The 12,715-nt window shown below is 41.6% G+C and overlaps 3 protein-coding genes across 3 annotated transcripts; 2 read left to right on the forward strand and 1 right to left on the reverse strand.

Annotated features, from left to right (window-relative positions):
• nek9 (NIMA related kinase 9) lies at nt 1–8,532 on the forward strand. Its single transcript, XM_078277180.1, has 23 exons — nt 1–782; nt 1,313–1,490; nt 1,577–1,632; nt 1,720–1,790; nt 1,875–1,980; nt 2,419–2,550; nt 2,657–2,767; nt 2,916–2,980; nt 3,111–3,161; nt 3,271–3,463; nt 3,545–3,689; nt 3,794–3,994; nt 4,144–4,190; nt 4,341–4,502; nt 4,597–4,705; nt 4,797–4,958; nt 5,115–5,282; nt 5,361–5,420; nt 5,546–5,733; nt 5,830–5,988; nt 6,097–6,201; nt 6,292–6,345; nt 6,431–8,532. The coding sequence occupies exons 1-23, from the start codon at nt 597–599 to the stop codon at nt 6,611–6,613; spliced, it is 2,892 nt and encodes a 963-aa protein (XP_078133306.1). The 5' UTR covers nt 1–596; the 3' UTR covers nt 6,614–8,532.
• Nucleotides 8,232–10,833, reverse strand: LOC144535596 (uncharacterized). The gene is made up of 3 exons (XM_078278133.1): nt 10,811–10,833; nt 8,974–10,207; nt 8,232–8,508 (listed from the first exon to the last, which is right to left on the reverse strand). The coding sequence occupies exons 1-3, from the start codon at nt 10,831–10,833 to the stop codon at nt 8,410–8,412; spliced, it is 1,356 nt and encodes a 451-aa protein (XP_078134259.1). The 3' UTR covers nt 8,232–8,409.
• A 569-nt stretch (nt 10,834–11,402) lies between these two features.
• acyp1 (acylphosphatase 1, erythrocyte (common) type) lies at nt 11,403–12,646 on the forward strand. The gene is made up of 3 exons (XM_078276734.1): nt 11,403–11,493; nt 11,733–11,820; nt 12,251–12,646. The coding sequence occupies exons 2-3, from the start codon at nt 11,740–11,742 to the stop codon at nt 12,464–12,466; spliced, it is 297 nt and encodes a 98-aa protein (XP_078132860.1). The 5' UTR covers nt 11,403–11,493; nt 11,733–11,739; the 3' UTR covers nt 12,467–12,646.
• The last annotated feature ends 69 nt before the right edge of the window (nt 12,647–12,715 follow it).

Consider the following 12,715-nt stretch of genomic DNA (forward strand, 5'->3'; position numbering starts at 1 on the left):
AAGGGCAAGGCAAGGATTTCGGTTTGTTGTTACCTCTTAAGTCGCGTGTTAGACGAGACCAGTCGGTTTTTAACATTCGCAACCCGTGTGTTTGTTATACAGACTTACTGAAAGTTTTAGTGTGGTAACATTTCCATGACAATTCTGGATTATATTGCAGTGCTGTACTTTTTTCCCCTGCTAACCAGGTGTTAGCCAAGTACAGCTAAACAGACTAGTGCCTTTACCGGAAATACGCTCGGTTGGAGTTTCATCGTAAAATACATGACAACACGCTCGAGGATACGCCTTTTATTCCGAAACTCCATTATGTTTGGCTGAACGTCCTCATTTTTGTTGTGTCATGCTTGACGCTGGTGCAACTAGTACGTATTTTGCTGCGTTGTATTTTTCTTACATTGTGTGTGTTGAGTGGCTTTGAGGCATCAGGTAACTTAATACGAATACTTTGACAGGCCTCTTTGTTAGCCGACACGGGTAACATGTTAGACGTATGTACGGTTTTATCCAAGTCTTTCAGAAAGAGTTATCGTAAGGCCTGTTAGGGTTATTTCCATCAGTAACGTTACCACTGGCTAACAAGACCCTAAACAGAAATGTCACTGGTGGAATATGAAAGACATTTCGATTCGCTAAATTCAGATTTGTGCGACGGGTCTGTGGTCAGTGAGCGATCAGCGTCGAGCACTTATAATGGCGAAGAGGAGAAGTTGCATTACATTCCTATCCGGATCCTCGGGAGGGGGGCGTTTGGTGAAGCAACTCTGTACAGAAGGACAGAGGTAAGTCATATTTCTGTTCCAGCAGTTTTGTTTTTAAAAGGCATGGATAACACATTATGCCATGCAAGAATCACTTTCCTTCATGAACACTTTGTTGTTGAAAGTGTTTTTTAAATGTACATAATTTACCATCACTTCTTCAACAACAACAACAACAGGGCAAGGAAAACACGTCGTAAGCAAGTTTACAAGGTCCCCAAAACTTTTCCTTGTACAGGCATGGGGGTTTGGAGTCAGAAATGAACCACTGCTTACCGTGAAAACATACTAATTACACATTACGTGTACACTACACGTTTATAGTGCTACATCTTGTTGTGCAGACCCTCTCTTAAAAAATATTCTGAACGAATTATATTTAATAAAAGGTTGTTGTTCTAAAACTGAGAAGATTTTCCTTGTCTGTCTATTCTGTAAACTGGTAATAAGGAGTGTAGAGAAACCTAAACTTATAGATTCTGTTATCTGGAGGGACACATCTGGCTGCTGTTCTCATTAGTATTATTTAATGTCTCTTCTGGCTTCCCTAGGACAACTCTTTGGTGGTATGGAAGGAGGTGGAGCTGAACTCGCTCTCCGAAAAGGAGCGCAGAGATGTCATGAATGAAATAAGCATCCTCTCCATCCTGGAGCACAACAACATCATAGCCTACTTCAATCACTTCATGGATAAAAACACCTTGCTCATTGAGTTGGAGTATTGTAATGGTATGTAAATATTGTGTCCATTTGATCGAGATTAGTTTGAATGCTGTTTATCTATGACAGAATGCTAAATGGCCGTCTCATCACAGGAGGAAATCTGTACGATAAAATCAACCACCAGAATGGGAAACTTTTCAGTGAAGAGGTATGAGTTCAACATTGCAGGGAATTTATTTATACATTAAAATAGGCTATTTTCTATTATATCTTTACCTTTAACATGTTTCTTTAGGTGGTCATATGGTACCTGTACCAAATTGCCTCAGCAGTTGCCCACATTCACAAGGCTGGGATCTTACACAGGTAACCATGTTTTCATGCCCTTATCTGGCATCTGCAGGACTTTTTTATTTTGTTTCGAACAATGATTTTTTTTTTTTCTTGCAGAGATATCAAAACTCTGAACATTTTCCTGACCAAGACTGACCTCATCAAGCTGGGCGACTATGGCCTTGCAAAGAAGCTAGACTCTGAGTTTTCAATGGCAGAGACTGTAAGTTGTGATTTAGTTGTTTTTTTTAATCTGGGTGGCAGTGGTAGCCTAGGGGTTAAGGAAGCGAGCTTGGGACCGGTCGTCGGTTCAAATCCCCGACCGGCAGGATAAAAAATCTGGGTGGGGAAAGTGAAAGAGCAGTGCTTGTCCCTCCCTCATTACCACCACTGAGGTGCCCTTGAGCAAGGCCCTTAACCTCCAACCGCTCCAGTGGAGCTGCTCAGTGGCCAGCAGATCAGACTGTGGTTGTACTGGGCAGCTTCCAGGTATGGAATGGGTAACTGTGTGAATGTGACAGGTCGTCGTTGCAAATGAGAAATTGTTCTCAATCGACTTACCTGGATAAATAAAGGTTTAAAAAAAAAATCAGACTGCTGTGATTTAGTAAATATTACTTGATTTGTTCACTTTCACTTTTTTCTTTCTCTGTAAATCCAGTGTGTGGGAACTCCATATTACATGTCACCTGAATTGTGCCAGGGATCGAAGTACAACTTCAAATCAGACATCTGGGCCCTGGGTTGTGTAATTTTTGAAGTCTTGGCTCTTACAAGAACATTTGATGCAACGGTAGGTTTGTTAACCTGCTAGAAATAGTTTTAATGCTTCGCATTTGTCAGAAAATGTAATTTTATTTCCAGCAGAATGAACTAATTTTGCTGCTTGTGTCCATCAGAACCCTCTGAACCTCTGTGTGAAAATAGTCCAGGGCAACTGGACTATGGAAGTGAACTCAGATGTTTATTCATCTGCATTGATCAAACTGGTGTACGAGTGCCTCGATCAAGTGAGTGAGGGTAATAATCAGAGAAGAGTGTTGTGTTGTGATTGTCATGAAACGAATGGTTTGATTCCAGAGATAATACTGTGTGCTAAGCAAAAGCTGGCCTCTGTGAGGGATATCACTGTAAAGTTGTGATCTTTTTGTGTCGCAGGATCCCGAAAAGAGGCCTACATCTGAGCAGATTCTGGACCAGCCATTCATCTCCTGCTGCAGACAGTAAGTTAGTTGAAAGGGAAAAGATTGTTTCGGTTATTTCCTTTTTAATAAGAAAATATTTTAGATTCTGTTGGATGCAACAAAGTCAAAACATCCATGACAACCCACTGACAACCTCATTCTCTGGTAGGGAGCTTGAAGAGCGAGTTGCCCTGCTGAATTCAGCAATGAAAAAACCAAAGTAAGCTGTTAACACTCGTTTCATTTTCTGCATTGTAAAAGCCTGTCTATGGTCCTTTATGTAAGTTTTTGTATTGTATAACAGATTTGTTGTCCTGCCTGCACCATAGGCTGAGTACAGTGACTGACAGCTCTGTTGCTGTGGTGACCACGCGTTCAAGGGACGTGTACTCCTGGGGCGGAGGGAAGTTCACCCCCCAGAAACTGGACATGTTTAAAGGAGGCAGCAGTGCCCAACATGTGTGTGCAGGGGAGAGTCACTTTGCAGTAGTGACAGTGGAAAAGGAGCTGTATACCTGGGCTGTGAGTGTTAATCCATGGATGAGATATACTGGATCAAGTTGTCTGCTTCACTACAAGGAGCTTTCTTAAACTTCTCCTCAGAATGTCCAAGGTGGAGCCAAGATGGTGGGCCAGCTGGGACAGGGAGACCAGGCCTCGTACCGACAGCCAAAGAGGGTGGAGAAGTTACAGGGGACGACTATCCGACAGGTGGCATGTGGGGGTGACTTCACTGCCTGTGTCACTGGTGAGTGAGGAAAGCTTCCTGCGAAAACAGGAAATTGAGAAAAAAAACCTTTTTGTATAATAACACACTTTTTGAACCCTCTGCTGCTGCTGCTGCTTTTGCAGATGAGGACCAGATGTACATGTTTGGGTCAGACTATTACGGATGCATTGGAGTGGAGGGTAGTCTCGGCGTGGAGATTTTGGAGCCAGTGCTTTTGGAGTTTTTCGAGGATCGGCCTGTCCGTCAGGTTTCGTGTGGAGACAACCATGTGGTGGTCCTGACTCAGGGTGGGGACATCTACTCCTGGGGCTGCGGAGAGTATGGTACATAGAGTTGCTGTATTTACTGTTCTGAGCTGATCAGGGCTGTTTTTGCTGTTATACCTGTAGACAGCAGGGGGAGATAGTGGCCCTTTTAAAATAGAGTCATACTAAGTGTTCTCAGTCAAAATTGCTCTATTTTCCTGCTGCAGGGCGTCTTGGCCTGGAATGTGAGGATGACTTCTCTTCTCCGATGCAAGTAAGATTTTGTTTCCTGTTCTGGCATATTCTTCACTGTCTTTTAGGAGGCTAAATCCTTGCAGGAGCAAGTAAGATACAACATGTTTTAAAATAGAATAGTATTTGTAGCTATTTTTAAACAACACTGTCTGTTTTCTGGTTTTCCCAGGTGGAGATCCCTAAAGGCGCTACCATCTCCTCAGTGTCATGTGGCAGTGATGGAACTTTCTTTTTAACAGAAACTGGCAAAGTCCTAGCATGTGGAAACAATGAATTCAACAAGCTTGGTCTGAACCTGGGGTTCTCTGGTCTCAAAAACCACCCTGGAGAGGTACTGGGTTATACTTAAAGGACTGTAATAATAAACACTTTAGGGGATGCAGCTATGTTTATATGTGGGTTTTCTTTTGTGTACGCCACACCAGAGTTACCAGGGGATCCCATACATCACCACACTGACCTTGGTAAAGCAGCTGTCACGGTTCAAGATTCAGACCATAGCTCCAGGGAAGACCCACACAGCTGCCATTGACGGTACAAAAAAAAAGAAAAAGACAGCTATTTCTCTTGTAATTGAATTTTTACCATTTCAAAGAAACCTATCCTATGTTTTCTGGGTCTGCAGTACGTGGTCGCCTGATCACTTTTGGTTGCAACAAGTACGGACAGCTGGGTGTGAAGGACTTTAAGAAACATCAGGGTGTCCAACTCCTTCTCGGACCATTCGGAGGAAAGATAGTGACCAAAGTGTCTTGTGGAGACGGCTTCACCATTGCAGCCACTGAGGGTAAGAACATGAACAGTCCTGTTGTGCATCTATGGCAATAATATGTATATTTTTCTGATTTTATGTCAAGGTTTGTAGTACTTTTATTTCTTTTCAGATGCCCGGCCTCTTGATCTTGAGGATATAGCTTTCGTCACTTGTTTTTGTTTCTTGCAGACAATCAGATCTTTGCATGGGGAAACGCAGGAAACGGGCGACTTGGGATGCCAGCTGATAAAGGATTTGGTTCAGAGGTATGCCCTGCCATGCCAAGGCCTATCTTTGGTTCCCTCCACCATGTACCGGACCTCTCTTGCCGTGGTTGGCACACCATTATCATAATGGGTTAGTAATCACAACCAGACACTTGCCCAGTGTACTGGTGCAAGCAGCCAGCTGTCTAATATATTTTCTCTTTTGCAGAGAAAGTGCTCAACTCTAAGACTATTCGCTCTAACAGCAGTGGACTATCATCTTGTTGTGGTAAATACCTTTCTTTAGTCACCAGTTTGTGTATTGATTCATTTTCTTTGCTTGAAGAATAAGCCTACATTTACACCTGCCAGTCTACATTGTTAGTGTGTGTCAATGTATGTTTGTACACATAGGACTGGGCCAGGAGGCATCTACATCCACACTGGATATGGACATAGAACCTGGTTCAGAGACAGAGTGTCGTGACAGGGGTCTTGGGGGTACACTGGAGGATAATACAGAAGAGTGCCTCATGGAGACCCCGATGATGTCACTGGCAAGTCAGACTGGGGACAGCTCCTGCCCTCTCTGGCTTAGAAAGGTTTGTTATCATGAAAGCACCTTAGTCTGAACCATAAAACAGAAACCTCTAAATGGAGACTCAGTGTTCTAATTCAGGGAGGTTCTCATCCAACAGGAGCTTGAGAACGCAGAGTTCATCCCGTTGCCAGAAGGCTCTGAGGCATCCACTCCTGACCAGCTCTCTTCTATCTCTGAGAGCGTCACTCTACCTTATGAGGAGCTGAAAGAGCTAAAGGCTGCGGCAGCAGCAGTCAGCACTAAGAAAGGCCTATCGGTAATGGCAACATAACTGTCCTTTGCACAAGACATGAATTATGTACTTCAAATAAACACTAGAATTTCATACTGTGTAAAACTACATTTTGAAATTATTATTTTCCAGACTAAACGAATGAGCTGTGGTAAAGTCAATGGACTGGAGGAGGCTGACGTCTGCAAAAAAGGAGAATCGAACGCATGCTGCAAAGCAAGTAGCGAGGTCACACAGGTGTCAAATCTGCTCACTCGGCACTGCAAATCATGATCTTGTCAGTACATCCCATTGCCACGGTATTTGACAAAAGAACTTATTTTGCAGCTGCGAGAGACGGTCTCAAGTCAAGAGATGAGGATCCAGATGCTCGAGAAGCAGGTGAGACATTTTTCCCAAAAGCGACCGGATATTGTTCTGATGTCGACCCTTGTGCATGTCTAACAGCATGCATTCTTGCCTCTAGGTCAAGGAGCAGCAAAAGGAGAATGAAAGGCTCTGGGCAGCGATTAATCGTTCAACGCCACGTCAAGCAGAATGTGACAATAATGGAAACCGTCAGTCAGATGCCCGTATGCCCGGGGATGGAGGAGAAAGAGGAGGCGGATTAACAAACCATGGGGGTCGATCTGCAGGGGCCAGTGTGTAAGGCGTAACCTGCAGATGTCCTGATTGTGGGATAAGTGTCAAAACTCTTAGCACATATTCAATTAAACAAGCTTGTTAGACGGGGAGTGGAGGCTTGGTGCAGTCGAGTGTGCATCCTCGTGCCCATTCACAGTGGTTACGTACAGTATGCATATTTGACAGAGAGCTAAGTTGTATGATTACATTGTTTCATATGTAAGACTGTATAATACCTTGCACACTCTCATATGCACACTTGTGTTTACCTGGGTGCAGTAATCTAGCTAGTTTCTCCACAGACTGAAATGTTGGCTGGATTCAACATGAAGCATCGGACCTTGACATCTGTGAGAGACAATCGTCATAGTGTTACTCTGCAATGTGAATGTCAAGTCCATGTTTTGGTGGTATTGTTGAGTTTAAGTGCTGTCAGCATTGAGGCTTCAGTCCTTAGTGCCTCATATATTAGTATTTATCAAATACCATGTAAGACCATCTTGCGCAAATAGGAACTGATTAGGGTTTCCTCTTGTCAGCTGTTGAGAGATAGGCTGCCAGGATGTTTGTCCAGATTGATCATGAGTCATGACTCACGTTGGCACCATATTCAAATGTGAAAACATATGTATCACTTTTATTTTCAATTATTTTAATTGCATTTGATATTCTTAAAATACCAAAATAGCAAACACAAACTAGCCTCCTAAACCGTTTATTACATATTTATCAGAAATGTTAGCTATTACAAACATATTCAAATGATCTCATGCAAATATATACTTTTTTTTTTTTTTAATTTGCATGTTTTAATGTCAAAGTATTTGTGTGAAAGACGAAACTACTGATTCAGTTTTTAGCAACTACTTTTAGTTACTTTTTCTTATTGCCTTCTTCGACTCTTGAACTCTTGTTGGGGCAGCACATGTAGGTCTATCTTCTTTGTGACATGTATTAACACTTGAACCGTTTTATTTGAATGTGGAAGCATTTGTGATATAGCTGACCTTGCAGATATGTTATTGTGATCTTATTGCATTTTCGAACCATTTTATTTGTCTTAGAAATGTTGCTTTGCTTTATTTTGCATTACATTAAGACATTTTGGTCTGCGTGTGTGCATGTGTGCATGTAACCCATTTTCAGCTTACAAGCTGTTGACTGGATGTCAGATGTGTGCAGTATAACACTGGCAATGTTTTCGTGCAGTAAAATGCAACGTTAAATACAGTCAGCGTGCCTTAGCAAGCTATAGAAACCAAAATGAGTGCAAATATGACAATGCTGTGCCTTAGGTTGTTTTTTCATACAGTGTGTTGACAGCATTTAAAGATATGGATACTTTTTTTCACGAGGTTAACCAAATATTGTGGCGCTGTAACGGTTGTGTAAACACTTCTCTCACAGACACACTGTTGCTTCATGCTTTGTGTAAACTCCATAAATAAAACTAACAGCTTCTTTTGTTACGTGTGTATAGTCAATATTCGCCAAAATGTAAGCTACAATACACTGCAGCCTTTTGTATTTGTTGATATTAATCAATTTTTTTGTCACGTGAAAATCATATAAAATACAATTTCAGTGAAATGTATTATGTAACATGAGCTATTCTTGTAAAGATCCAAAACTATTTTAGACGGTTCTGTGTAGTTAATATAGAATATATTCAACCAATGTAACAAAATGCATATAAGGGATTAAATAACAATTCCGAGACTGTACTGACTAATGAGGTGGTGATGGGTGCATGTGCTGACATCTGAGGATTTCTTGTTCCAATGGTCCAGGGCCAAAGTGTCTGGGTTTGGTCCAGTCGGCTCACTTGGGCCGTTTGGGTTGTGAGGTTCCAGCTGGGAGTCGACCCTCATGCAGATTCCTTGTGTTTGCCATGTGGTTCTGTCTTTGGTTCTTTAAAACCTGAATAAAAAGACATCAAATACATCTCAAATATTGAATGCTTACTTCAAATAATCAATTCAGCATTAAATTCCCATAAAGTTGGAAATTGTGAAAAAAAAGCTTGGTGCAAGGGAAACAAAAAGCAGTGGAAAAGATATCTGACTTTTAGTCCTTAGTGTGGGTAGCGCATCCTACATTTCCCATAATGCAACTAATAGTAGCTTCTCATTAGACTCTCCCTTGCTAGTAAATGCTATATGACCCTACACCACCCAGTTTGTAATGCAAGCTCTGTTATACATTTGTAGTCTACCCTGTGGAGTTTTCTTTTGGTGAACAAAGTCATGTGGGACCCACTCTTAAAAACAATACCCCATAGTGGTACAAATAGTCAAACTCCACAGGGTATACCTTTAACATAAACATTTGTGTGTAAAATTGGTATGGTGGTCCTTCAAAAGAGGCCAAAGTGTTACTGCCTACCTCTGGACTCTTGCTGTGGGTTTTCCAGAACTGCTCTATGGCGGATCCCTTGGTCCTATTAACGTAGGAGTTGAAGACTTGACGATGCGATTGTTTCACTTTTTTACAGATTTGCATATGCTTCTGTAATCTTTCGCTTGCAAACTTTCTGTCGCAGATTCTGCAAGGAAGGAGCTGGAGGCCAGTGCCTGTGCTAACTTCCTGTCTGAGCTCCTCCTGCTCCGGTCTGCTGGAGTGAGAAGGATGAGAAACTGGTGGAAGCAGTAGTCCTGCACTTCTGTGGTTTTCTGTTGCAACTTTATAAGACGTTTTCTGTTGATTAATTTGAGGCATGTCTCGCTCATCGTCTAAACCATACACCTCCTTATATGTCCTCTCCCTATGTTTCCTTTCTCTTGTCGAACCTTTATCGGTCATGGAGGTTGTATTTGGTTCTCTTTCTTTTGCTTTCTGTCTTCCATCCTGTGACTTTACACCTGTCTCTCCCCAAACGCCATTATCTTTTTCCTCCCCTCCTTTTCTTCTTCTTCTGGTATGCTCGTTCACATTTTCCCTAGAAATGTTAAGCTCTCCACTCACTTTTTGCACATGAGCTGTGATCTGATGAGTACCTTTATAACCTTTTCTATGCGCCTGGGAACTCTGTGCGTCTTCTTTATCTCTTATTTTCCACCTGGCCCTTTCTTCTTCATGTGTATTGCTTATTCTGTCCTCGTTCCTCTGATTTTGCCTGTTCATAAGTTGTTTGACATCCTCCTGTCTTCTTTCTTGCATCATCATTTCTGTTTTTCTTTCTGGTTCTCTCTTCTTCTGCTCAGCCAGCCTTGTTAATGTCTGAGCGTTTCCCCTCTCTGCTTGTCCCCTGTTGTGCCTCTGCTCTTCACTCCTTTGGTACTCACTTGCAGCAGCGTCTCTCTGGATTTTTCGTCTTATTTTGTCCTCAACACTCCACAGCTTCTCCTGCAGCATTAGCTCTTTTGCATGAATTGCTCTGGCCATCTGCAGTTCTCCACTGGGCAGTGGGTGCGAGTCTTTTCTTGAATGCCGTGATGCCGTGGTCTTTCTGGTGCCATTTGAATGGTACTCTGGGGGCAACAAAAGGCCTCTTGGTTGTTTTGTAATAGTGATTTTTTCAAAATCATACAGATCAAGTGAGTCTTGTTTCCGGGGGTTGGGAGGTCTTCTGTGGCTAACGGGCTTGTTTGGAAATGGCCGGTCTACTCCATCTGCTCTCCTACCAGGTACAACACCATGTTGTGCTTGAGTATAAACAATGCCTTGCCTTTTTCCTGCAATATTGGGCTGCCCTTGAGGACTGTGTCTTCTTTGTGGGTACGTGCTCATGACTTCATCTGTTGTCTTAAAGGTTGTATTGTTGTTAGATCTTTGCCAAAAACACCTTAGCCTTCCACACCAGCCGCTAAGGGTTTCTTCTCTGTATGATTTCTAAGAAGAAGAAAAGACAAGCAGAAAAAGAAAGAAGGTAAAAAGACAAAAAGGTTGGTGGATCAAAGCTGGTATCTACAGTGTGTAACTATTTGCATGAAATAAGAGCACAGGTGTGACCAAATCAACAATTATCACATGTAATCATTTTAGATACAGTTCCAGTGAAATGTGCTACAAATACATTTTTTAATTGTATGGGTCCTTAGATTGAATTTGACAATTCAATCTTGACCTTGACAACTGTTGACACATTGTTAGGTGCACTCACTTACTTGTTCTGTAGCTGTTTTTTTCTTCTTTTTTATACCAAATTGAGTAACACAGTCTTTATTAGCAGATGAGGTTTGCTAAGTTGTCATGCAACTGTTAATGTTTGCACCATTCTGACCAGGTTTGGGACTTCTTGTCCATTTCGCCTTAAGAGTAATCAGCAGATGAAGTCTCTTGATGAAGATTATGGTCAACAGCTCCACAATATAATATCTTGAGTAGAGTTTCTTTGACAAGTAGCTAGATGTTTCACTCCAAAAAATACCAAAGATAAAACAAGGGCAAATAGTAAGAAACCTCTGCAATATAACACTTTAACAAAACATTGCTGACATGGCAATTTCTTAGATAACGTCTGCTAGCCAAATGATAGAGGTCAATGTCAGATTAGTCTCTCTTTGACAGACCCTCCTCCAAAGATGTCAGATAAAATATAGCAACGTGGTATATCGTATATGGACTTATCGGTGGCTGACACATTTTCCCAAAAAAACGGTTTAGAATTTCCAACACTTACTGACCTTTTGAATGTCGTCTGAATTGAAATTAAAGTTGAGTTTAGCTAACGCTACAAATAAAGCCACTCGGTGACAGCTATGATAACTGTTGCGACTCCTTTTCCCAACGTTTATACTTGTTGCTTAGAAACCAAATATCTCGGGTGTTCTGTGATTGGTCCACTGAACATCACTTCCTGAAGCAGAGCCCCGTATGTTTCAAAATCGAGGTCCTTCGGAGCTGCTGGATAGCATAATACATCCGTGCTGGAGAGTCGTCCCACGGCTTCCTAACAATATTCAGGTGAATTATTTGACAGACAGCGAGCTTTCATGTATTAATACACCATGAATAAACAGTTAAACGTGTTAAGTATCTAGGTTGCAAACCGTTTGAACATACGTAGCTACATATACTACATACATTGTGTGTTAGCATAGCTTGTAGCAGCTATAATAACGTTAGTCCCTGCGATGTAGATATGTTCCTGGCATACACAACACAGCACCCAAGTAGCTACTGTCTTATTTCTCCGTTTCTAGGTCCACTATGGCCAACGAAGATCTAATTTCAGTGGATTATGAAATTTTTGGAAGAGTGCAAGGTGTATTTTTTCGGAAATACACTCAAGTGAGTTTGACAGTGATATAAAGTTAACCTACACATTAACAGTAGGCTATTTTTTAGTCTTAGTTTGACAATAAAAAACTCAAGGTTCATTCTCTAGCTTTTTCTGGAGCTTCCAACTGCATCTCACGGTCTTCCGGATGGAGTTATCTCAGTTCATTATGGTGGATGATAAAAACTAACAGGGCGGCGAGATGTGAATAAAAGCTCCAGAAGCTAGTAAGTGGACCTTGAGTTTTCGTGCTAAGTGTTATTTTAGTTTTAAGCTGGAACATGACAAGCAGTCTTTGTCCTATAAACAATGCTTAGATATCAAGACTGTTCCATCCTGTACAATTTATCTAACCAATATTCCCTTCCCAGTATCCCATCACAGCCACATTCTCCATCAGTATCCCACCTCTGCCATCTTCTAATGTGTTTAATTTTCCAGGCAGAAGGGAAGAAGCTTGGTCTGGTGGGATGGGTCCAAAACACAGGCGCAGGAACTGTTCAGGGGCAGCTACAAGGCCCATGCAGCAAGGTGAAAGAAATGCAAGTATGGCTGAAATCCACCGGGAGCCCCAAGTCAAACATAACCAAGGCAGAGTTCAAGAACGAGAAAACGGTCAATAGCCTAGAACACTCAACTTTTAACATAGTAAAATGAATTAACTCCTAGATTGTGCCTGTAATGTTAACTTTGAAGCAGATGTTTTATTTATTTAGCCTTTTCTTATTGGTTGGATTGCAATTCAATTCATGAATTAAAAAAAAAGATGTGTTAAGGTTATGTCTCCTTAACATCTACAATATGGAATTACATTCAATAAATGGAAAATTCCTTTCAGCCTGCTTCACATTGTATGCATTATATTGTAGGAACAGAAATACGGAAATATTTGATGAGGTGACCACA

This window comes from Sander vitreus, chromosome 20 (assembly GCF_031162955.1).
Source record: "Sander vitreus isolate 19-12246 chromosome 20, sanVit1, whole genome shotgun sequence".
Taxonomy (NCBI): domain Eukaryota; kingdom Metazoa; phylum Chordata; class Actinopteri; order Perciformes; family Percidae; genus Sander; species Sander vitreus.

What these genes read in the sequence shown, in the direction of transcription:
- nek9 (XM_078277180.1), top strand. Translation starts at nt 597, where the DNA reads ATGTCACTGGTGGAATATGAAAGACATTTCGATTCGCTAAATTCAGAT. An exon ending in GCACACCATTATCATAATGG is followed by an intron (nt 5,283 to 5,360) that starts GTTAGTAATCAC and finishes TCTCTTTTGCAG; the next exon opens with AGAAAGTGCTCAACTCTAAG. An exon ending in TCCAGATGCTCGAGAAGCAG is followed by an intron (nt 6,346 to 6,430) that starts GTGAGACATTTT and finishes TCTTGCCTCTAG; the next exon opens with GTCAAGGAGCAGCAAAAGGA.
- LOC144535596 (XM_078278133.1), bottom strand. Translation starts at nt 10,833, where the DNA reads ATGGACAAGAAGTCCCAAACCTG. An exon ending in GACAAGAAGTCCCAAACCTG is followed by an intron (nt 10,208 to 10,810) that starts GTCAGAATGGTG and finishes TGTACCTGGTAG; the next exon opens with GAGAGCAGATGGAGTAGACC. An exon ending in CCCACAGCAAGAGTCCAGAG is followed by an intron (nt 8,509 to 8,973) that starts GTAGGCAGTAAC and finishes CTTTTTATTCAG; the next exon opens with GTTTTAAAGAACCAAAGACA.
- acyp1 (XM_078276734.1), top strand. Translation starts at nt 11,740, where the DNA reads ATGGCCAACGAAGATCTAATTTCAGTGGATTATGAAATTTTTGGAAGA. An exon ending in TTTTTCGGAAATACACTCAA is followed by an intron (nt 11,821 to 12,250) that starts GTGAGTTTGACA and finishes TTAATTTTCCAG; the next exon opens with GCAGAAGGGAAGAAGCTTGG.